This window comes from Hemibagrus wyckioides, linkage group LG22 (assembly GCF_019097595.1).
Source record: "Hemibagrus wyckioides isolate EC202008001 linkage group LG22, SWU_Hwy_1.0, whole genome shotgun sequence".
Lineage (NCBI taxonomy): Eukaryota > Metazoa > Chordata > Actinopteri > Siluriformes > Bagridae > Hemibagrus > Hemibagrus wyckioides.
Genome location: NC_080731.1, coordinates 7,506,390 through 7,532,124, shown reverse-complemented (window position 1 = coordinate 7,532,124; position 25,735 = coordinate 7,506,390). Strand labels below are relative to the sequence as shown.

The 25,735-nt window shown below is 39.6% G+C and overlaps 1 protein-coding gene across 3 annotated transcripts in view; it reads right to left on the bottom strand.

The window, feature by feature from the left end:
- Positions 1-25,735, bottom strand: part of pdzd2 (PDZ domain containing 2) — an 82,659-nt gene that overhangs the window by 3,058 nt on the left and 53,866 nt on the right. For all 3 annotated transcript variants that reach the window (XM_058375010.1, XM_058375011.1, XM_058375012.1), the window contains 17 exons: positions 23,104-23,249; positions 21,319-21,451; positions 20,882-21,052; positions 17,295-17,391; positions 16,531-16,679; positions 15,312-15,431; positions 14,882-14,996; positions 13,813-13,886; positions 13,287-13,503; positions 10,991-11,108; positions 10,223-10,355; positions 8,268-8,349; positions 7,744-7,847; positions 7,350-7,512; positions 6,408-7,153; positions 5,884-6,028; positions 385-3,142 (listed from right to left, as the gene is read on the bottom strand). In XM_058375010.1, the coding sequence (XP_058230993.1) occupies positions 385-3,142; positions 5,884-6,028; positions 6,408-7,153; positions 7,350-7,512; positions 7,744-7,847; positions 8,268-8,349; positions 10,223-10,355; positions 10,991-11,108; positions 13,287-13,503; positions 13,813-13,886; positions 14,882-14,996; positions 15,312-15,431; positions 16,531-16,679; positions 17,295-17,391; positions 20,882-21,052; positions 21,319-21,451; positions 23,104-23,249 (5,471 nt within the window). The remainder of the gene's footprint in view (positions 1-384; positions 3,143-5,883; positions 6,029-6,407; positions 7,154-7,349; positions 7,513-7,743; positions 7,848-8,267; positions 8,350-10,222; positions 10,356-10,990; positions 11,109-13,286; positions 13,504-13,812; positions 13,887-14,881; positions 14,997-15,311; positions 15,432-16,530; positions 16,680-17,294; positions 17,392-20,881; positions 21,053-21,318; positions 21,452-23,103; positions 23,250-25,735) is intronic.

Here is a 25,735-nt window from a genome sequence, read left to right as displayed (position 1 = left end):
TCTGTGAGATATAACAAACGTTGGTAATCAGGTATTAAAGAATGTAATAAATGAACTTATAGGTATTCGGGGATGTTATCGATTGTGCAGACTGTTTTTTTTAATCTCATTTGCACAGTTATTATTTTTGGTTGTTTGCAATCATTTCTAACAAGACTAGTTGGTTAGATTTCCTAAGCCTCCTAAGCTTTCCTAATGCCTCCTATCCGTATCTGTTCAGAACATATTATCTGCTCAGTCTGAATAATTTATTCATATTCGATTAAATCCCAAGATAGGACACAATAACAATATTTGATGTCAAACATTACACACGCTTTTGATTAAACTGGAGAACACAATAGTTCAATAATAATCAGAGTAAACAAGTACACTGCTGCTCACCTAACAGACCAACTTGATTGTCTGACAGTTTGCTCCTGAGCATGCTCCCCATTGCTAATTGAGCCAGGGTCCACCATGCTCATCCTGGTCACTACAGTACACTGAAGGTTGTCTGCTGGGGATTTTGCGGGTCTTGTAGGTTGAATTTCCAGCTCTGTCTTAAACATGACATTGCCAGGATCCTGTGAGAAGTCCTGAGTGCATAATTTATCAAGCTCAGGCATGCTAAGTGCTCTTAGTTCCCTCAGTTTTGACCGTGATATTCCACTATTAGACCGGGCGTTACGGGAGCGCAGCACTGGCGGAGTATGTGGTACTGCACTGGACCGAGGTACGGCGACTTCAGGTGTTGCTCTTTCCTCCTCTGTCAGTGGCCCAGTGGGACCAGTTGAAGGTGATGATTCAGAATGGTTCATAACTGTATTAGAAGAGTTCTGTGACTGCAGTGAAGAAGAGTGACCAAAGTTTAACATTTCTACACAAGAGCTAAGACTCCTTTTTAGAGGGTGATTATCACTGGACTGGGCTGGACCAAACAACCTCTTGTTCATAGCTGCTTTCGAGCCAGCAGCGTAAGACTGGATGTCAATGCCTTTTACAACTGGACGTTCAAAACTAGCCAAGTTCTCAAAGGATTTGATTCTTTGCTGAACAGACAAGGAGTGGCGTTTGAGAGCGTCACTGTCTGTGGAGTAGCTCCTTCGGTCCAGTGCTTTAAGGTAAAGTTTGGATTTGCCTGGTTTAAGACTACTAGTCTCTGTGGGAGACAGGTTGCTACATACACTGTCAACAGGTTTAGGCGAAATTTTATTAGAATCATTTTGCTCATTTTTAGACATAGTGGAGTCAAAAGACATACAAGTTCCCAAAGAGAGTTTGGGTGGTGACTCTTCCTGCAATAAGTTATCCTTGAGAATGAGATGGCTTTCTTGAACTTGAGTTGAATCAGGATTTGCGGCTTCTTTGCATGCTAGAACTGGTGCAGATGAAGACGATGGGGATAAAGAAGATGAGAGTCGCACTTCAATGAAGGTTCTTTGTGTAGCTGCGCTCTCGCATTTAGATACTGCCTCACTTTGCTTTGAAAGAGAATTTTTGTATTCTGTTTCGGACATATGTTCAGACTTGAGAGTGTCATTCGCTTTTAAGGTAATGGACATATCAGAAGGATTTCTGTCTTGGTCACCTGTTTTAACAAGAGCAGAACTACTCTTCTCTTGTGATCTACTAATTTTCGGACTATTTGTAGGAGTGATTCTATTGACTGGTAATTTGGGAGACTGAGTGGGAGAGGAAGTGGTCTTTTTTAACAAAGGGCTTTCAGCTCTGGCAGTTCTGCTGCCTGTTTGCTCTAGACTTTTGCATTTACTCTTAATACTTAAACCTTTCAATTTGGCAGAACAGCTTGACTTCTCTTCGAGTTTAAGTCTGCTATTTAAGCTGGGCGAGACAGGGTTATTGTTCAGAGTCTTGTGCTCCAAAGGTCTAAGAGTGCTGGACTTGGTGTGAGTTTCAGAAAAAAGAGATATAGAGTCATGTGTTTTTTCTTTCTCTGTGGCCTTTGTAGTTTGTGTACTGGATGTTTTCCCACTGGAAAAATGTGAAGCCTTTGGCCCTGTCACAGTTGACATGGATGGCACTTGCACAGTACTGGGTTCATCTGAGGTAAACAATTCATTTGAGTGCATTTTAGATGTCCTTTCTTGACTCCGTGGGGTAACATGTCTGTTATTCTGAGCTCCAGGGGGATTACTGACACTTGAAAGTGTCACGCTGGTTTTGACAGGTGCCAAAGCCTTTTCAATTTTCTCATCAGTTTTGCTGTCTGGTGGCTCTGGGTTTGACAAATCTCCCTGAGTCACACTCATTGTCTGCTTTTTTTCCGAATCGTGCTTAGAGACTCCACTCAAACCAGACTCTGAACTTGTAGACTGGGGAATGAGTGTACTCTGTGGTGCTGTGATAGGAGTAGAAAAGTCTGTTCTCTTTGAGTCTGGGAAGTGCAACGATGCTTTTTGAGGTACTTCATCAGCAATCAGCCCCTTATCTGTCTGGTTTCCTGAGATATCTTGTTTAGGAGTAGGGGAACTGTCCTTCTCTTGATTTGGCTGGAGCTGACTGACTACGCTGTAACACAGCTCAACCTCCTCATCAGAGTCAGTGTCCTGAGTATCTTTACAGTCACTCTGAGACTTTTCATTTTTCACAGCACCATCTGTAGCGGAGTCACTCTCGGAATCGCTATCATCTAACATATTGTACATGCTTGATTTGTCTTCACATCCTTTCACGGAAAGGTCTGTGTTTTCATCCGAGAGCTGACTATAATTTCTGGAGTAACTGTGCAGAAACGTCTTCCCCACTGGCAAAAGGCAACCTTTGTTCCCTGAATCCAAGACAGAAAAATCCAAAAGATTCGTCTGTAGTGGTGGGGAAGTCCCATTTTCCATGTTTTCTGGGTTAATGATGCTCTTTTCTCCACACGGAGGCATGTCAGCAGCATCAGAACGAGTTGTTGATCCTGACTTTGTGTTGGTGTTTAACTCATTTATCACGTCGTCGATATAAGTGACAGGCACCTCTTCGGTGTGGATTGCTTCCATCTCTGAAGAATTCGGTTCCGTAGGGGAAATTTCTTCATTTTCAACAACAGTTTTGTCCATGCTTGTTTTCTCCTCGGGTGGAGCCTTTGACATCTCTATCTTAGTAGACTGCTCAGTGCCAGAAGACATCATCAAAGTGGAGAGTCGATCTACAGCTGCGGAAAGGTACGGTATTAAAGGATTAGGTTAGGTATAATTATTACAATTATGTTCAGTTAAAAAAAATGGCAACGATATGGATACTGAAAGTCATGGAAGTCTGATTTGTTTTATACACATATATATATATATATAAAAGCAACGTCTTACGTTATTAATCAGATCATCCATCTCACATGACTGAGAAAAAATCTTTAATCTGTCATTTATTTTATGTCCATATATTCCTTACTCTCACAACTACTCTTTCAATACCTCTACAGTTAGCTGTAGTTAATGAATAATATAGTTCAGGATTAATCTCCTTGGTAGTCCTGTGTGCAATTCCATAAGAAAAACCACCACACCACTATCAAACTAACTGGTCTGAAAATATCCAACAAATACATACTGGAACATGGGAAGATTGTGATGAATGTAGTTTTTGTTGTACTTTAAATGATATCAAAAATAGCTTACTTCAGACAGTTCACATTTCCATAAAATTTCCTCTGTTTGACTGCTTTGAATTGCAGATGATATTTACACACAGAACCACTGCTGTGGACTCAGCCCCCGGAGGAAGCTGGCTATTTATTTATTTTTTTCCCTCAAACCACAGCCATACAGAGAGAAACTGAAAAATGAGCTAGGGATTCATGTACATTTGTTAAATGCCTTCCCAATGTACAAATATCTGTAATGCAATCTTAGTTTAAGCCAAAACAAATATGACTTGTGTGTTTTAGAATTTGTCATGGCTGCTAAATGCCTTGGAAGCTACTTTTGCTGCAAGGGCTTATCTGTAGGAATGACTGCATTCAATGGTTAGGTGAGACCTTCTTTCTCATGTAAGTTACATAAATAAATTAGGTCTAGATATATAGATGTATTTAAACTTCATGAATAAATGTCTAGTGAATACGACTTTTAAAATAATTTTGAAAGAATTATGGCATTTAAAAAATAATGACAATAATTAATATGTACTGTAATAATGGGTTAATGTTTCAACAAGCATCACGACCGATCAGGCATAACATTATGGCCACCTGCCTAATATTGTGTTGGTCCCCCATTTGCTGCCAAAACAGCCATGACATGTCATGCTCAGTGTATTCTGACACCTTTCTATCAGAACCAGCATTAACTTCTTCAGCAATTTGAGCAACAGTAACTCGTCCGTTAGATTCACGGGCCAGCCTTCGCTCTCCACGTGCATCAATGACCCTTGGCCGCCCGTGACCCTGTCACTGTTCCTTCCTTGGACCACTTTTGATAGATACTGACCACTGCAGACCGGGAACACCCCACAAGAGCTGCAGTTTTGGAGATGCTCTGATCCAGTCGTCTAACCATCACAATTTGGCCCTTCATCAAACTCGCTCAAATCCTTGCACTAGCCCATTTTTCCTGCTTCTAACACATCAACATTGAGGACAAAATGTTCACTTGCTGTCTAATATATCCCACCCACTAACAGGGGCCATGATGAGGAGATCATCAGTGTTATTCACTTCACCTCTCAGTGCTCATAATGTTATGCCTGATCGGTGTAAATATTAATGAATACATAGTGAATACATGTAACGCAGGTGGGTAAGTATACCGATCAGGGGAATTAGATTCATTAATCAATATGTTGTTTTGTTAGACTGTTTGATCAGAGACATCCGAGTGACCGTGTGTTTTTCAGAATGCAACGAAAATATATATAAAGAAACCTGCAGACATTAACCCAGATGTCTACTACTACAGACATAGAACCAAAATGTTTAGACATTCCCTAAAAGCTTATTATTAATAATAATATCCAAAATACTGTGTTTAAATATATATAGATCCCCCAGAGTAGGGAATTGGTATGTCAGAAAGCAGAATAATTATCATTAGTAATAGCTATAAAAATTTTCATCGTATTTTTCACTTTCATTCACTTTCGCAATGATATAAACTATTTTTGTAGTTTGTGTAGATATATTTATGCCTTTTTTTTTATTAATTACTGTGCAAACTGTGTATTTCCAGTTTTAGCAGTCAGGTCATTTTAACCCTGTTTATGGGCCAAAGAAGTATTTGTGGTTGGTCATGTGGGCCTTTTGGGAGCTTCTGCTTTAAGAAAAAAAAAAAAATCAAAACAATACCAGACAATCTACAAACTACACCAAGGCAAGGCTAAGCCACTCTATGTAAGCACTGGGACTAAACTCTATGGTCACTATGACAGTGAATTAATACATAGTCACCACTGTTACAAAGCCAGTCGACTGCAGCTCCATGGGAGGTGGAGGAGAAGGGCACTGCCAGCAAGGGAAAATCTGTTGTGCTCCAACGTCTTTAAGGCAGCATGGGGAAAGACAGACTGTTCTCTTTATTACAGTTCACTGTGACTCAGATTGTAAGAATGTCTCTCAAGACTTGGACTCGGTGGTTATATGCTCAATTATTGAATTTGAAGAAACATAATGAAAACGTCTTTCCAATTTGGAAAGATTAAGTCTCTTGGAGCACTACAGTCTACTAAAAGGGCAGATAATACAACCAGCTACAGCAAGTTAGGATGATAAATGACAACAAATGGCACCCCCACTCAAAGAAATACCAGATCTCTTATTATTTCTCTATAGTATACTTTAAAGCAATGCTTTCTTTTTAAAAATGATATCATGTTGGCATGTTGTAGTAAGTAATGACACGTTTCTATATTATTTTAAGAACACTTCAATAAAAAGCAATCCTGTATTTGGTGCCAACTCACCTGAGACTGGCTTCTGAATCTCTAAGGTCAGTGTGACTGGCAGGTTGTGCATGAGATCACAAATTTCCTGATAGGACGAGGTGCACACTGGAGTGTCACCGATGGCCACTATTTCATCTCCCACATTCATTCTCCCCCTGGCTTCCTAAAAAGACAGGAAAAAATAAGAAACAGTGGTTGTTAAAGGAGCAGACTGTACTTTTTTTGGTTGGAAATCATATATATTTAATTATTACATGTCTATATGTGTTTTTAAATGCAGCTTTTGGCTATTCTGCTAATAAAATATTCACAGTGTCAGAAATGACTGCTCAAAAACAAATATATAATAAATAATATTTATAAATAATAGGAATAAATAATACTTAAGTGTTTCATTTGTTAAATTAAAAAGCTTAATGCTAAATGCAGCAGACATTCTATTAATTTACAGAGCAAGCCAATTACGATCTTTAAAATGCTGCAACATCTTTATAATAAATGTCACTAAATAAAATAACATGCTTCCTTCATCAGCATTTTACCCTCTCAGCAGCACCTCCAGGTCTCAGTCCAGTAATCAGAACCTTCAGAGGAGATGACTTGATCTCCAAGTCAAGTCCAAACGATTCAGACTCACTGCGCTTTAGCACCACAGTCTCAATAGTGCAGATGCCTGCCAGCTCACTGGGTTCACCTCTCCTGCAGTGGTGCTGGGTTCTCCCTCTCTGGGTGGCTTGGTTGTGGGCCCCCTGGGGAGTGATCTCCTCAGTCTTGGGTTTCTGTGGTATGTTAGGGCATTCGATGCTCATCATGCTCTTGACACGTGTTACAGCTTTGTGCTCCAGCTTGGGTGAGCGCTTGGCCTCTTTCCTTGTGCCCAGACTGGTGCTATGATCAGAACAGTAAATGGGCATGAAAGGCAGTTCAGCAGTGTTACCACCCCCTTCCATTGACTCCAGTGAGCTGCTGTAAAATGGTGTAACTCCTTCGAGCCGGTTGCCCTCACTACCGTCTTGGCTTTCTTCATCCACTTCCACTGACGATGTTGCCACGACGATGCCCGAGTCGTCCTCCTGGTGGCGAGCAGCATCAGAGTTGCCACGTTTTAGGTGACTGAAGGGTCCATCTTCATCTTCATCACTGGCTTCGTCTTCATAGCAAATAACACAGCGTTGACGTAACAGGGGGCTACGAACTGAGCTGGGGCTGCTGGTCACGCTAGGCTGCCGCTCTGTGGTTCGATTAGCATGGCTGGAAGATCTGGCACAAGCGCTACCCTCTTTATAAGCTGTAGGCGAAAGAAGACACAAAAAAGTTTTTAAAAGAAAAATCTTTGCAGTTATTTAAGTTTCAGGATCTAGTAAAAAATGAAAGGGTTGTGGTGAAAAAGTTTCACCGTTTAATCATCTTCAAGGTAATAATATTTCATTTCAGCTGGCTGGATTTACTAGACAGTGAAAAAAAAAACATTTTTCTGTGTTTACCATGTAAATGAGGTGCTGTTGACTCATCCAGTGAGGTATTGCAGCTCCTGCTGTTGTGAAGCATACCATCTTCACTAGAGCCCATTGCAGAAAGGGAAGATTGGCTAGGGACATCGTGGGAGAAGAACTGAGAGAGCTCTGCCTCAGAGCTTAGAGAAGCTTGCTGTAGGGAAAAGGTTTAAAACAGAATAAATGTTTATACTTTATGTACTTTATATAGCTCAGAAACACCCTGAGATATACAGTAAGAATGCTACCTTTATTTATTTATATATATATATATATATATATATATATATATATATTAAATAAGGTAGTCAAGTGAGTCAGTTTGAATCAAACAATATGACGATCATCTTAAAAACTATTTTTTTTGTAAGAGTTTCTTATTTACCCTGCTGGCCGGCTCTAAAAACCTCTTCATAGTCCAGCTGAGAGCCTGGCTGCCATCACCTTGTCTGGTCTTCATCATGGGAGAAGGGCTTTTGGATAATTGTCCTGCAAAGAAACAGCACAGATTTACATTTACATTTATGGCATTTGGCAGACGCCCTTATCCAGAGCAAATAAGTCTCCAAAACTGTCTTCAGTGTCTCCTGAAATACTTAAACTAGTGCTGTAGACTGATGTCAGTCAAATCTGAGTCCAAATTAAAACCACATGACCTACATGTGTATCTGAAACAAAATGCAAAAAAAAAAAGGGAACATTTGGACAAATCTAGTCAACCGAGTCACTGAGCATGATGATGACGCTTCCAAGAATTCAATGGAAAAATCAGACGCTTGATTTCAGAAACCCTAGCCGAGCAGCCCTCTTTTGATGTGAGTTACTGGAACAATCAAATTGTCAGCTTGTCTTGGAAGAGAAAATTTTTCAGAATGAGATGATTTTCAAATTTATGGAGGAGAAACTCACCCAGACTGTAGGATGAATGGCTGCCCATGCTATCTCTGTGAGTCGAGCGAGTGATCACCTCGTCCATCTCCTGCTCCGACATCTGAGATGCACACACAGTGATTGCACATTATAAAAACTCTGTTGAAAGTACATAATAATTGTTAAAACTTTAAGATGATCGTCAATGGTGAGTAACACCACTCCTCCTGTTTTTCTGTGACAAAGTTTTAAGTAATCTGAGGTCTTTACCCCAAAAGAAAATTTTTGAGAAGTTGTTGCCACCAGGTGGCACTACACAGACTACAAGCAATACAGCAATTAGAAAATAAACGTTGCAGTGAATGAAAAATATCCCAAGTACTGTGAAAAGGTCTTAGGCACATCGAAAAATAAACAGAAGTCTATGAATATTAATTTAAACAATGCATGGAAATCTAATTATTTTTCTTTTCTACTGTAACAAAATGCATAAAATAAACTTATATCACTTATATCTTGCTCAACGTTAAAGTGGATCTGAATCTGGATCCAATTCCCCGAACACTGAATGAATCATTCAAACCTACACGCAATATTAGCATTGCCAGTCCAACTACCGGGAGGTTTTAAGGAGGTGGGAGAAACCCGGGGAACCCACAGGAAACCCACAATCAAAAAGAAACTGCACAGACAGTACGCTAAAAACAACATGTCTGGTACTCCATGTCCATGCTTCCTACTCCTTACCATACAGCCATAAAAGATAAAATATATATATAACATATTAGCGTAGTAACACTGAACAGTGGATGCGCATCTCCTTCTAACTCTAGCACACTGAAATACTCTCATACTGGAAAGTCCCATGTCACTTAAACCTGTCTAAATCTCCAGGCAGGAAATTATTAGGATTTTTTCCAAAATTCTCTTTTTGATGAATGTATTCAAAGGAAACATTTATGTCCTCTATCATTACTATATAACTGTCTGATGTTTAAATGTTACATGGTTGAAATGTTAGAGCTGCTGTACCTGAGCGTTCATTTCATTATAATATAATCCTCACACTCATAATAACCATAACCACGTCCAACTACTCACAACAGCTATAAATTGTTAGATATAATCAAAAGACTATAGAGGTCTTTAATTCCTGCAGTGTCTCCATTAGGAAATGTGTTCCTAGACAGAGTTTAGCCCGGGCTCAAATTAAACAGGAAGTGATTGTGTGGTTTGTGTGAGTGAATAAAATGCCAGACTCAGGTCTTAAACAATTTGATGTGAATTCTAGTTCATCGCTTATAACAGCCACTACAAACTGTACTTGCTTTAATGTAGCTTTAAAAGCATCTTGATTACTTGAATTTGGGGTGTGTTGGTGAATAAAAATCTAAAACACTAGAGCAAAATGCAACATGGTGCATAACTTTAGCTATGTTACTACATCATGAGTAACCTGAAACAATGTTTCTACTAATGCTAATGCCCTTACACACACACACACACACACACACACGCTTATGGTTCGAAGACATTAAAGGTCAGTGTACTTGAACCCATTTCCTTCCCTTGTCACATGGTAAGTGTTAAGGCCGGCTTCATGCTGCTAACCTCATGCTCCATTAGTTTCAGCAATAATTTTTAGGGAGACCAAAGAGTCAGCATATTCCAACCACAAACCCCTTGTGGTGAACTCCACCATGGGCTGTTCCTCAACATCTTCATTCATTAGTGGAAGGAAAACCTGAGCTGCCTGCACACAGGCCAAAGGAATGTTGTTTACTTTTCTGGCAGCCTTCATTTTTTTTCATGCAACAGGATGGTTAAAACGTTAGCAGGTGGACGCGGTCTGCTCAAGTGGCAGAGGGGTGAAAAGATGCTGGCTGAGAGTGCCTGGGTGGAGCGAGTATGTGAAATTGTCTGTTGATTTAGTTCTTGAGGTGTTTTTTAACGTCTGATGTGTGTAGGTGTAAACATTTTTTTTGCAACTGTACCTTGGGGTTTGGATGTCGGCTGATGATGAGGCTTACTGGGCCAGGTCCGCACTCGCTCAGGATAGCATAGGCTTCACTTAGCGCAGCATGCCTTAGGCTTACAGAGTCTACCTCCAACAACTGGTCCCCTCGGCTGAACAGAAAAATGCACATAGATATCACCTACTAAAAAAGGGCTTTCTAATGTCGTTAAAACCTGACATGCATGCAAACGTTTTAGCACCAATAAATAAAGTCTCAGCAAAAAGCAATACTCTTATTTTTATCCTTGGAGAGCTACACTTTCACACTGTAATACAACACTTCGAACAACATGAACAGCACTGACACATATAGGCATACTATACACTGTACAATAAAAATAAAACGATTTACATGACTGGCTTGTGTTCCCTCGTGGCTCCAGTTCCTGCCTCTCCCTTCCTTAATTAAGTAAACTGAGCTTAGCTGATAGATCAAACGCATGCTGTATATGAGCATGATAAACACCATTCGCCTCCAAAACGCATGAGGCTAATTAGAAACTCTAAATAAATTGCTCTATGTCAGTAATAAATGATATACAGCATAATGGAGATGTTCTATCAGGCATGTAGATACATCATGTAATATATGAAGATATATATTCACACATCAGTCTGTTATCCTGACCGCAGTATTTAATGTCAGTGTATAGCACTAGATGTGTCCCAGTATAATATAAACAGCTTTACTGTAACTTCTAGGATGAACAGCAACAGTCAGATTATTAGATTTGTTTTGCAGCACCTAAGCCTGCCATCCATCTTGGCTACAGATCCTGGAGCCAGGCTGTGAATGTAGATCCCAGGAGCGCTGTTCTCCAGCGTTAAACAGCAGGCACCGATCCCCAACCCTACACCAGCCTCTGAAACACACACACACACACACACATGACAGTGTGTTGCAACCACCTGTGTAAACAAACTCATTAGACTGTAAATGAGCAAGTCACTTAACTGTAAAGAGTTTAGCAATAACCCTTTCATAAAAAATGTAATCTGGGAATAATTAGTAATTATGATAGAACGTTCTCCTGAATAGACTGCCGTGATATATAAATTCTGATCATTATATAAGCACAAACTCTGAATGCACCCAAGTCTTGTCGGGCAATATTTCACCGCCGGCTTCTCTTATATTCAAAAATATTCAGATCATATCAGATCTCATTTATCCTGAAATAAGTTTTAAAAAATAACACGTATAAAGCATTCTTTAAAATTTAAATAAGACTGGACCCGTCTCAAAAGACGTCCATATCAAAGCCACACTTTACCATAACAATATTTAACATAGACTATTTTAGAATGAAAATGGCTCCTCCAACATAGATTTAAATACTCTGTAATTAAAGCTAATAAGCTGCGCTTTAACCTCATATTCATGGGGGCCCATAGTCATTTTAATACTTTCTTTATGCTCACATTGCTGAATAAAAGTTCAGGCTTTGGCAGGAGAGCAGATGAGCCTTGATTTAACCGCCCAGTCATTCACACAAAGTCTGTTCCACTAAAAGCAGGTGTAAAATAAATGTCCTCACTCAATTGAAGACTGTTTCCTTGAATGCGAGTCAAATTTCTGAATGAACATAAGAAACCAGGAACATTCAGAATGACTAAGACAGGGATGAATGGACCTTACTGAATAAAGAACAACTCCAAGCTCCTCTGTGGTGGAGCCGTACGTATTCACACACAAGATACACATAAACAAGTACTCAGTGAATAATGAATGGGTCAGATTACTCATTAATTTATGAATGACTTTATATACAACGTTCAGTCTTTCAGGAAACACTCATTATTTTGAAAATATTCCAAAGACAAAGTTAATAAAGAACTGATAAAACCTTTTAAGAAATACACCTCAGGTCAGAAAGGGCCTATTTGTGTACCTGTGCAACCTTGACCTCTGGGACATTAATGTTGCTTATGTCGGTGAAGCATATGCACAAAAAAAACATCATTATCATGAATCAGTTCTTGCAGTGTTTTTTAAAGAAATGGGAAGTAGGTTGTTTTAAGATATAGAAGTCCCAAAAAAGGCAAAGCGAATGAAAACAACCCTTTGCAGTGAGATAAGAATTTTGGCACAGAGATGCTACGTTATTTTCGTTCACTTAACTTGCATTTGACTCACTTTCCAAAGATCTTCGCATGGAAATTTGGACCTGTTATTTGCCTGTATGATTATGGCGATAATGCCAGGCTGTTCTGTGTCAATATTGTGACATATTAACTCTAGAAGAAATTAAACCTGTGATAACCTTCATAGTTCCACCAGCAGGTAGTAATCCTAGGGCTCATGGAACATGTCAGTTATATAATTTATGATCTCGTCTAACTACTTAGAATGTGCTTGAGGAGAATCGTGCAGGACGGTAAGACAGCTGAGATGGAAATTGAATTTGATGTCACCGTTAGAGCTTTTAATGATAACAAAATGAGGTGTCATTTTACTGCAATAGACACCCGTGACAAGAGGAGATATAAATAAGGGATAAGACTGTAGAGTTAGTCAGCATATGCACAAGATTAAGTCAGCAAATCACGTCTTGACCAGGAATTCTCTCACTATGCATGCAGAAGAGATTTCCTGTGGCTTATTTATGACCAAGATAACGAGTTCTAGTTTTGCACATTTTGATTTTGTCAGTTCTGTCTGCAGCCATGCCCTATCATTGGTTTGTTGACCGATTGTGTTCACCTGTTCTGTGCTAGTTCTTTATTAGCTGAATTAGGTTAGGATTAACCCTCTGTGTGTTTATATCTTCTGTGTGTCACTGTTCATTGCAAAGTCATACTATACTTTTGTTTCATTAAGTCTAATGAGTTCCCGATTTAGACCTTTGTCTGTTTCCCTCGTTTTTGATCCAAGGATCCAAGTTCAACTCTTCCTGCTCATTGTTTATCCCCTGCTATAGATTTAAACTGGTATTTGTCCCAATAAAAACAGATCGCACAGCACTTAATGGCTGATCACTGTAACGTGGTATAGCAAAACCTCATCAATATATTATATCTAGCAACATCTTATCAGTTACCTTTATTTAGCGTAACCTCCATGACGATGCGGTCTTTAGGGCCTGGTCCCTTGCGGTACTCTCCTTCATCGAAGCCTTGTGCTATAGGGGTGCTGCTGCTGGTGTTGGAATTGGGTGAGCTGGATCTGCTGAGCAGGGTGGGCGTCGGGCATGGGGTCAAGCTCGGGCTCCTCAGACGAGTTCGCACAGTTAGTGTAACAACGCCTTTCTTTAACTGCTGTTTTTTTTGAAGAGGAATGGTAACAGGAAACATCTCTGTCATGAACTGTAAAATTTATATTTCTGCATGTCATTTCAGTGCAAAAAAATTTTCGGTAAGAGAGCCCTTAAAGTGCTGTTAGTCAGAATCTTTTAAAAATGATCATAAACACACTGTCATATCTAGTGAATATCTGGGCCCAGCCCAGGAAGTAAGCTCAACCAAAAGGAGTAGGATTAACTCTTCAGGATGTGGATGTAAGGACTAATTCCCTTGTCAGCTTTCCACATGACTGCAGCTGTCAGAAAGATTGACTAAAGATTTTACCTTGAAGGTCTGAATGGCCTGCTGATGCGTGAGGCCTTGAAGAGAGTCTCCATTCACTTCTAAGATTTCGTCCCCTGAATAAGAGGGAATTAAAAGAATGAAATCACTGTACTAACAGAAAATTAAAATAAATTTACACTGATTAAATGATGCATCATGAAAAATGTCCAGCTGTAAAAATGCTTTAAATTGTTTATATAGCGATATGTCTAAATGATCAGTATTTTCAGATATCATATTCAGTATCATTCAATTCAATTTTGCATTCAGTATTTTATTTTAGCAAATTCAATAATTTATTTCTGAGATATTCCACTAACATTGAATGGAAGCAGCAGTTACTTTTTAATGCTTAAACAAGCCAGGCTGATGCTAGACCCTAGACCATAGCAATTCACCAACTATACACCAAGCATCTTCAATCATCCATACAGGGCCAGTGTGCCTGCAGGTTTTTATTCCTACCAAGCAGTGTAATCAGTTGTGTAATCGGTTCATCCTGGTCTCCAATCTACTATAAAGTGTATCTCCTATTTGGCTAGAATGAAAATGTGGAGCCAAACCAGCCCTTTGTGGATAAGACTCTTGCCACAGAGGGGAAAAAATAAATCTGTGGTCTGATCATCATCATCTGCTTTCAGCTAAACAATTTATAGAAATATATGTGATTGGATAAACAACAGAGGATCTGCTATAGAAGCTACTTGAGTTCAAGTTCTGAAAACCAAGAACCAATAGAAATAACTTGAGCAACTATATTGTTTCGAATATGATGCTGAATATGGGCAAAATCTGCAAAACTATGATACAGCGGGTGAGAGAACGCATAGAACATAAAGGAGAACATGTGCAGCATATGATGCAAATAATAAATACATAATGATGTACATGTAGTTTTATTCTCAATGGTCTTTTTGGACACCCTGTAGAGTCAGGTCTCGTTTATACATTGATTTGCTTTGCTACAGCACTATCAGTTGAGAAACCCTGCATTACATCATTCTTGTTATAGTAGATCATTCCTACTACTAGTACTAGGGATTACTAGTGTATCCCTAATAGCTCTTACCCTCCTTGAGTCTCCCATCTGCTGCAGCTGCTCCATTGGGGAAAATGGTCTTAACAAATATCCCCATCCTACCTCGTGCAGAATCTTGGCCTCCAACAATGCTGAAACCCAGACCCTAGATAAAGAGATTGCTGTGCATTAGAACTCCAGTTCAGCTACAATTAGATAGGTATTACTGCAAAATATCATTTATATAAATAAAGTTAGTTATTTATATTAATATCTTCAGCCAAAATTTATAATTACTTAACATTCGAGGAACTAAATGAGAATGACTAAATAAATAAATCTTGAAAGGATCCCATCATCTTTATTCATCAACTATATTTAATAAACGTCGACCTTTTCTTATTTATGACTTGCTCTTGTAGGACAGAGATGTGTCTAATGTGTCTTCTGTGATAGAAGAGTGTCCAGAGTGGCCACTCACCTTGCCCTGTCCTTTCATCAGGACAATGTTGGAGATAATAGATGGTTGAGCCAGTCGCCATGGAGACTCCACTTGAACAGTACTTAGAGACCGTGCTGATTTCTTCACGATTTGATATTCCTGGGTAAGATGACAAAGAAAAGCATGAATAAAGCATAAGAATTACCAGGCATGCTTCATCTTCCAGCGTGATACACAAAGCAGGCGAGTGACAATATTATCCTGTTGATTTGTTTCAGTGATACACACATTTGGAGGCTTTTAGGCCATAGACCTGTAATAGAGAGGCGTATCGGATGAAATGTTATGCCTTGAAGGTGACATAAAATACATAGAGGCTGTTTGGTGCTAGAAAGTAATCAATTTTACATGCTAATGTAGTTAAATTGTTAGATTAGAATGTTTCTGCTTTAGGATTTCATCCTAGGATTATTTACATAGTAATCCTAAAGCTGTTCAGTATCACCGCTGCCTACACTCTTGGGGTGTATGGGTTCATGTTAAAACCATCAGAGGGTTTTCACTTTCAAAATGCTCCAAGCAAAATGCCTTTAGAAATGTTCCAGTTCCCTGTTTTCGAAAGTGTAATTGTATAGCTGTAATATAATAATCAAGTCTGCTGCCAATACAAGCTGATGAAATGGCTGCTAGAATCAAAGAAATAATAAAAGTCAAACTAAAATCCTAATTTCCCCGATTTTTCGCTCAGTTAGTTCTTGACAATTGCAGCAATTAAAATATCCATCCAAGGGAATTTTATCCATTCATTAGAGCAGTGGTTCTGAATGTGGGGTCTGTGAAGCATAGCCAGAGAGTCCCAGATTTTTATTTTGTTACAATAGTGGAAAACAACCCACCAATATGGAAGCTATTATACGTATTATTGAGTTCTTATAGTTATTAGCCTGTGTGAGTAAATTTATATTGAATCCAAACATGTATATTGACAGTTTGAATGTTTTATATTGGTGAAAATCTTAGAAACAAATCACTTTACAATTCCAATACACATGCAGTATCAGTGTACACGTTTAAGTGATGAGTCGAACATTTCAATTGTATTATGTTCATGAAATAAAACTCGTTTACTGTTAACTGGGTAACTGTGTGCACTGTGTGGGACTTTAAGTAACTAAGTTCAAGTTACTAAGCAAACACTTTAAGTAAGTTTAATGTGTAAGTAGCCAAGTTTTAAATGAAAACCCGAGGATGAACTGACCTGTCGGATTCCCACAGTGTCCAGCTGTTGTGGGAGGGAATGTTTTCGCCTTCCATGTGCTGGTTTCTCCGCCACGTCACTTCCCGCTTCGCCATTTTCAACTATCAACTCGTCATCCTCCCCGACAGACTCTAGACGACTGCCACCACCTGATTGTAATAAAATCTATGTCATGTTCTGTGATAATCAATAAATAAATACACTGACCAGGCATAACATTATGACCACCTGCCTAATATTGTATTGGTCCTCCTTTTGCTTCCAAAACAGCCCTGACCCGTCATGCACTGTGTATTCTGACACCTTTCTATCAGAACCAGCATTAACTTCTTCAGCAGTTTGAGCAACAGTAGCACGTCTGTTGGATCGGATCACACGGGCCAGCCTTCGCTCCCCACGTGTATCAGTGAACCTTGGCTTCCCATGACCCTGTCACTGATTCACCACTGTTCCTTCCTTGGACCACTTTTGATAGATACTGACCACTGCAGACCGGGAACACCCCACAAGAGCTGCAGTTTTGGAGATGCTCTGATCCAGTCGTCTAGCCATCACAATTTGGCCCCTTGTCAAACTCGCTCAAATCCTTACGCTTGCCCATTTTTACTGCTTCTAACACATCAACTTTGAGGACAAAAGTGGTTATAATGTTATGCCTGATCAGTGTATGTATGTATATACTGAAAACCTGCTATTGGGAGATTTTCACCCTCATTCCTTAGAAATTGCTCATGTTCTGTTTTACAGCGCTGCTTGTCTCTGACCTTGGGATCTGCTACGGAATTTCATAGGTGTTGGACTGCGACATCCCTTAGGTCCCTCCATTCGGCCATGCTCGTCCAGCTTATCCAGATCTGTGAACTGATCGGGAACAGAGAGAACTGATGACACAGCAATCAACTTGAAGCGAAACAGAGCCTTTACATCAGTGCTGAATGGATTCTGTGAGGTTACAAAAGAGAGAACATTTCTTTTCTTGAACAACTTCCTGAGAAAACAAAGAAAAGGATTTTTTTTGCCTTTTGTTGGCTTTGTAAATGGTTGTGGAGTGTCTTAGGAATGTAGCACACTCCTGATGCTCAACCTTGTTTCATCTGATGGTTCACGTTTACACCGGTACTCTAGTACAAACAACAACCGTGATCTTCACAACACAGAAACCTCCCTCGCTCTAATGAACCAGACACAACAAAGAAATAGGAAACCTCAGCCAATATTGGCAAACTGCAGAAATTCAGAGCGCCTCTATGGGGAGATTTCGAGCCATTCAAGGAATTGTATTTTGACTCCAACTTGACTTGTTTTTCATCCACTACATAAAAATCTAAAACTCTAGTTAAAGGCTTGACCTGAGATTCATGCAGACTGTAATGGAATGATTAGGCTAAAAACTGTAGACAGCAGCGACCTTGAGATTTGTAATTATCAATCCATCTGAGAAAGGAACCTGAGATGGCCTAGGGGTCATGTAAAGTATGCTGCCATTATTAACCAGCTCAGACACAGAATTGAAGACATGGGGGAAGTAATTAGATGTTAGTCTCACTTTAAAGTAAAATGAAACCCAGATAAGCAAGTATTTAACAGAAGTTTAAGTAGTAAATAGTAACTGGATAAACAAAAAGAGAACTTCATAAATCCAGGTTAAGGATTTTTCCCAGGTGCAATGCAGTCGGAAAGAAAATGATCCCTTCCAAAAAGTAAGAAATTGCATTTACAGTACTTGGCAGATGCCAGAGCAACTTACACTGATCCTTTTTATTCAGCCGAGCAGGTAAGGGTTCAGGGTAATGCTCAGGGGGTCAGTAGTGAATGGCTTGGTGGTGCTGTGAGTTGAACTAACAACCTTCCAAACAGCTTAACCACTGTGCTATCACTTCCACTGCACACAATGCATTCTGGCTTCAATGCAGAATAAAATATCTTTTAGCTAATGTTTGGAACAGCAAGAACAGATACATTCTCCAGGCCTCATTGGAGAGATACATGGATTAAAAGCTTTCCACATCGCAATTCCTTTGAATAAACAGTGCTGAAGCAAGCACCTAGTGATCATCACCCTCTAAGCTAGTCTGCCACCATTTATTCCATACTGACCACTCGATCAAGCTGTCCAAGTGATATGATACACTGTGACACAGTTAGCTTCCTATCCGCAAACTTTTCCAGATGTAAGCCACTGCATGAGTAAACTAGACTGGTGAAAAGCAATTAAAAATGCAAACAAAAATCAATGTGATGAATTCTTGTTTTAATTTGAGTGGAAAAATGACTGAATCCCTCAAAAGGGTGAGGTCCTTAAGATCTGATTAGGGCAATCAGGCAGTTTGTATTTATTAAAAATTGAGGTCTGTCTCCTGTATGTTTCACACTTTGCTAATTCCATCACATATGAACCCATGGGCTTCCACAAAACCGTGCACTTCCACACCTCACGAGGCTTAATTTGACGGTCACAGCTGTGTGCCTCTCCCAGTTCACTCTTTTTTTGCTGCTCTCCTCTGCTTTCCTCTCCTCCCTCTCTCCCTTAACACGGTGCTACACCTGACAGTTATAAATAACCTGACAAGTGACAAGTGTTTGCTGAAAAACACACACCCAACCACGGGCAGCACACATGATGGCAAACGCTCAGACTTTCCTCACAAAGGGTACACAGGACGATGTGAAAAGGTTGGGACGTGTGGCTAGCGTTTATCTGAATGAATAGGATTATCGTGCATTGATTATAAGTATAGACCATGTCTTTGACAATGTACTAGGGATTTGTAGAGTGATAAACAGAAAGCCATTATAAAGGTACAGTGCAATGGTGGTTGAAAATGATCTAAGTCACTGTGGCTTTTAATGTCCTCATTCTTGTGCTAACAGAGGTTACCTGCAAAGCAGTAAAAGAATAAAAAGGAAGGCACTTCCTAAGGTAGGCAGGAACACAGTTCTATGATCTAATGCTACAGAGATGGGATTCTGAAAAGTCTGGTAAAAAAACAACATAACATAGACCAGCCTCATGTTACACTAACCTTTAGACACTTATCAAACCCTGCTCTGTACTACACTGAGCCACAAGCATGAATAGACCTGACCCCTTCAAGACTGTCTGTGCTGGCACCCAGGAATAAACTTCATTTGAACAGTCTTCAAACATCTTCACTAAGCACTTATATGAGCATCTACTTTGGATGAAAGAGAAACATCGAATTGTATTCTGCTTTTTAACAGGGGGGGTTTAGCTTAATGGTAATCTTAGGGCACTTTTACACTTATTACTATTCATCCAGCAGTTTGTGAAAGCTTTCACATTGGTACAAATTTAACTAGACAATGAAACAAAGTGCTTGTGTAGTGCTCTTCAAATGTTTCAGTCCACAATCATCATCTGAGCAATGGAAATACACACGCATATTAAGTAGTGCAGTCTACTGGCTACAAGTGTACTTCATTGGGACTCATCTCATGGTTAGAAGTCACATGATATGAGAGAGGACATATAATCCATCGTCGACTATAATGACTACAGCTTTATTAAGACCAGTGGAAAACATACTCCTTAAAAAAATAAATGTTCTTTACCTTGAATAACTTTTGGTTCAGTGTTGCTAAATGGGACTGCGAAGCTAGGCAATTTAAATCAGATCACCTAACAGCAGCACTTACATACATTAATGTGAAATCTTATCACACAACGCTCTCACTGCAATCTCACATATCAGACGTTCTCCAGATATAAACTCCGGTGGAAGCAAAGAACTACTTCTGAAGGCTGAAAACATCAGGCAAATGAATGCTAATGTAATTCCATTTAACGACTGCACACATTCTAATCTTCTCATCTTGCTAGCAGGGATGAGCAGAGAGAAGCTGGAGGAAATCGGTGATGGTGATAACGTGGGGGCGGACCGCAATGCTGACATTCTATAAAGTGCCAGAATATTTAACTCCACCATGCTGACCTTTGTCGATGAAATGATTGCCCAGTGTGAGCTGTGTTATTGTGGAACTAAAATAATGCTTAGCTGAGGCTGGATTAAATATTAACAAAGTCTGACAGTACACAGGGTTATGTGCTGCTGCTTACTCACAGAAAATGAATTATTTCTTATACGACATTGGCCTGTACAGAAATGTCACTTGCTACAGAATGCTGAGGGGAGTTAATGAATCAGTGACATATGAGTTATAAGTGATGAATTTTGAAGAATTCACAGACACAGTGGAGAAAAATGGTAAAAGCTTTCTCTAGGACATGACCACAACAGACCATGGTTGGGCAGTCAAACAGGAAGTAAAAGGGGGCTGCATGAGATGAAAGACAGAGATAGTGATGCTGATAGGCGTCTGGTGTACGTACCGAGTCCTGGGTGGGCAGTGAGAGGCTGCTGGCCCTCACGTCCTCCACATCCGGCTCCATGTTCTCTTTCCCATCCCCTGGGGACGGCGGCGTGTCCTGAGCTGAGCATGTGCTCACAAGATCAGGCAGGCTGCTAGATGGGTATTTGTGGAAGTCCACTTCAGACTCATCCTGAGGCAAACAGAGCCATTAAAAAGAAAAAAGAAAAAAACATGTATAGTTAAGAGGTGAACTCTCTAGGTTTATATTTAACTTTGTTCCTCTATAGCCCAGTGCATTATGGTTTACATTTTGTTCAGAGGCTTCAGGCTGGGACCTAAAAAGGTCTGACAATAGCTGTGTGGGTAAAAAAAGTTCTAAAAAAAACAATGCCTGCAAGAGGAGTCATATTTTGACTAAAATGAGTATCAGTGTGGAGGTTCGTTCATCAAAAGTACCCTGGAAGCCACCACCAGCTGCACGAGGCCTGAAGTGGAACGAAGGACAGCCACAGCTTCCTGATGTGAGAGGCCAACCAGGGACTGACCGTTGATCATCAGCAGCTCATCACCTGCCTTCAATCGTCCATCCCTTTAATAAACACAAATATTGCATATTTCATTAACTAACTATTACACCACAGCACTGTTGAATAACCTGTTTGGTCGAAGGACTCGTTTTCAATAACAGCAGCAATAACTCTATATGTTATTGTTTCCATGGTAACAACTCAACCACAGTGACCTGCATCCTGAAATCCATTTGTTTTCTAGTAACTCGGTATCATAACACGTCGTGTTTTGCTTAGTCTTATCAAGCTGTTTATAGCTTCTAATAACATCAGTGATGAAAAATACAAACTTGTCTTGTGGTTATTCTATGCATAAACTACATCTGTATAAAAAAGTATGACATATCATGGTTAATATATTAGAAATTTCACTCATTGCTGTAATAGGAAAATAATTAACAGTGACTCTGCTTCAAGTAACAGCATGACTGGTCATGTTTTATTCCTTACTTAATACATACAAATACACATATTAGTCCATGCTTGTACATTTAAGATGTCCATATTTTTGCAATTCATTAGGGAGATGGGAGCAAGAAATGTGTCTTGATACATATGGGCCTGTGACTTTTTTAATACAATTGTTATTCAAATGAACAACAAAAGCTATTTAAGAATTCAAATATTCATACAGGGTAATTAAAATTTGGAGAGGTCTCTCTTTCTCTAATGAATACATGCATACTCGAGCCTAACAAGGCGACTTAAAGAAATCGGTTTCCAAGAAAAAGCTGCGTGACAGGATTTTGTGCGACTCTGCAACAAGTCTTCACAAGAATAATACACATTGCTAACACCCTCCCACAGAAACTAGTACAATGATGACAGAGGGCGGTAAAACAGAAGTAAGTGCTTTACAGTTATTGTGGACAGTGTTTTCTTATCTTTCTCCACTTAAACAATGAAGCCAAATCATAGCAGTCCTATATAAACAGCCCACCCTCACTGTTAAGATTCTGAACGAGCTACATGTATATTTTCACCAGAAAGCCTTATATATCCTAATTTTCTTTGGCATCTATGAATAAAATCCCTAGGCACAAACCACAAAGCAGTATTTTCTTCTTAAACGGTTCCCTCGTAACCTATAATACCACCTGAGGGGGTCTAGTCAAATGTTTTGAAACAAGTGATCTCAATCTAGCTTCAGTTCTTGGCTCATTACCATCCGGTTATTGTGCTTTCACAATCCTCTGCCAATGTGTGCTTTTCTGATTTGCAGAGAGAAGCAAGTCAGCAATTTCCCTAACACGTTACAGCTTCAAACACAGTCTGTGTTTAGGTAAAGCTGTCCCAGCTACATTCTGGACTAATATTTATGAGATTTTATTTATCGAGTAAAAGGAGACAAGGCAGGGTTTGGGTTCGGGCAGAGTTAGTAGTAGTATTTGATATTCAATTCAACATTCAGAGTTAAATAAAATCACTATGTTAATAATTCATATTAATTTTGAAAACTAGCACCAACCACTAACTGAGTCGCTGACTAACCCTCTGTATAAATTTCTAATTAGCTTAAATATGGACCCTAAGGTGGCTTTGAAGTTTGATATGAGTGCACTCGAGAAGCCGTGAAGCTTTGCATATGGATGAATCGCTGATGAAGTGTGTTGCTGGATTTGTCACGATGGCGAATGATTGCCACTTAAAGTCAGAAAGGTGGGGGGGTTACCTCTGTACGGCTCCACCTTTCTCCACGTGAGCCACGATGATGCCGTGCGGTGAACGTTTGGAGCCACGGCCGCCGGTGATCTGGACGCCCAAGCCGTCCTGCCCCTTGACCAAGTGCATCTTCCAGATACGACTGCCCTCCTTGGGCTGAAAGAAAAAATAAATAAATAAAAGTGGAAAGAGACATTGTCATAAAAGCAATTAAGAAAAGTAATCATAGGAGCAAAAAGCTTGATGTTGGGGTGTAATGATTTATTCATTTTCTTAATGAATCATTGGAAACTCCTCCTGATGCAAAACTCATGTTAAAAGCTAAAATTTGTCTAAGAAATTGTTTTCAGAAAGCATTTTTATTATATATCTGTCTAATATTCCTTCAGAAAGCATGAAATGGAACTAAATCTCTGTATATTAATAGATATGGAATCTTTAAAAAATGGATTTGAATCAAATTTCACGGTCCACTAATTCACACACCTAGTTTTACATTGAAGTTCCTGGATGCTATTTTATCCAAGTGAATTGTATTTAAAGAACATAACTCTTTAAGTCTTAACTCTTTATTTCTTGTCATGAAACGGCACACAGTGCAGCCAGGCAAAGACTTTATCTCATGAAGGAACAATCGGGCTAAACTAAACTCCACATCCCATGAGCTCTAGCTGTTCTGTATATTAAAATCAGATCATGCTTCTCGATGTAATCTGTGTCACTGCCCTGCCTCTTCCTTTGCCTACTCAAATCCATCATGTGCAAAGCGTTACCAACCTTACTGATCGAACAAATTGTTAATTCCCCGATTAATTCTTTCAAACCAGCGTCATAAAATCATGCCTGGAGCAATTCAGTATTACACTGAAGCTGAAAAAAAAGAAGAAAGCAAACTGATGACTTTTCCATTGCGCTCATCTGAATTCTTCCTCTTCAGAGAGCTCCATAAATAAGGAGTGAGATATGTTTAGGAGCACCTGCTTCTGACAGCTTCTAAAGCCCCAGCCTGCTCCAGCCGTGTCTCACTGTGTTGAGTAACGATTCATTAGTCCCAGTGTGTCTGAAACTGTTAATGTCACTGGGAGTAGAGACACATTCTAGTGCTTTCAGCAGGAGTGAGAAAGGAGTTCAGGGGAAGTAAATATGCAGAATACTCGAGCAGGAAGTGTTTTTGGATAGGAAATAAAAAGCAGAGAGATGAAAAATGTGTGACAAGCGTAATATTTTTTCTTTAGGAATTCACATTTCTGAGAAAGACCCCAGGTATCCTTAGTACTGATTCATGTCACACCACGGCATGTTCGCTGTTACAGGATGGGCTGGTTTGGTTTAAAAACTGCTGATCTCCGGGGATTTACACACAAAACCGTCTCTGGAGTTTACACAGAAAGGGTGGGAAAAACAAAACGCATCCAGTGAGCATTGGTTGTGCAAGCATCCCGATGAGAGAGGGTTAAAGAGAACGTCTAAACTGGTTCATACTCGCAAGAAGCCTATTTAGGACCGTGGTGAACAGAAAAGCATCTCAGAACTCACAAGAAGTCAAACCCTGAGACAGAAGACCACATCATGCTCCAGTCCTGTCACTCAGGGACAGAAATTCAAGGCTACAGATCACACAGGGTCACTGGAACTGGATAGTTAAAGGCATAATCCAATTGAGGACCTTTTTATTCCTAAACATTCAACAGAACACAAGTTGACATTATGTACTGGAGGCTTTCTTGAGTTGATTTATTGTTATTCTGATGGATTTAACCCCATTCAACCCAAGTGGTCATTTAAAAAGAATATACAGACCCCTGAGGGCCCCTGGTCCCATGTTTGAGAACCACTGGTCTAAATAACATAACAGAATTTACCTTTCTGCTTCCTAATATGAACAGATTAGCATCTAAGCTACAGCTACAACTAATTTTCCTAATGTTTAGACTGGCAAAAGAATGTGCTGAACAGCTATCTGGCCCTTTCTGCTACTTATAGTAATATACAATAATTTGCTCAATGCACAGTCTCTCTGCTCAGATACACATCTTTATATTGCGTCAGCGTAGCTAATGAAATACACTGTTTGCTTTTTTTTTAGACTTGTTTTGTCTTTATGTTGTTCCACATCACCGGTGGCACAAAGTTTCACACGCTGTGTATGAATAACATGACGGACGAAGGAAAGTCCTTCTTAAATATATCCACGAATGGTATATTCCAGCCCTCGTTGGCATTCAGCCTTACCGTGACGCTAAGACTCTTCTTAACTGTTCCATCGTGTGTACATAAACGCCGGCTCTCTCCATTATACTGACATGAACCCGGATACATGAAAGAGACAGAGCACGCTATGCTCCTTCTTTTTTATGCTAATATTGTCACATCAAAAGTATTCAATTACAGCACAGACTACTGTCCTATGTAAATTGTGCTCTTGGTCAGTAAGAAAACATCAGAAAGTAAGCAAAAAAAGGTGCCTTCTCCATAACATTTTTACTTTATTGCTAATAGACCAAAGGTTCATTCTGGCTCATGAGCCGAGGTATGTGTTAACGGTTGAGAAACACCCATGGATTTAACAGATATGCTGTTAAAAATCCGAGGCTTCTGTGGGAGCAAAACGATATTGATGCTCTTGCTTGTGTACATTCAAA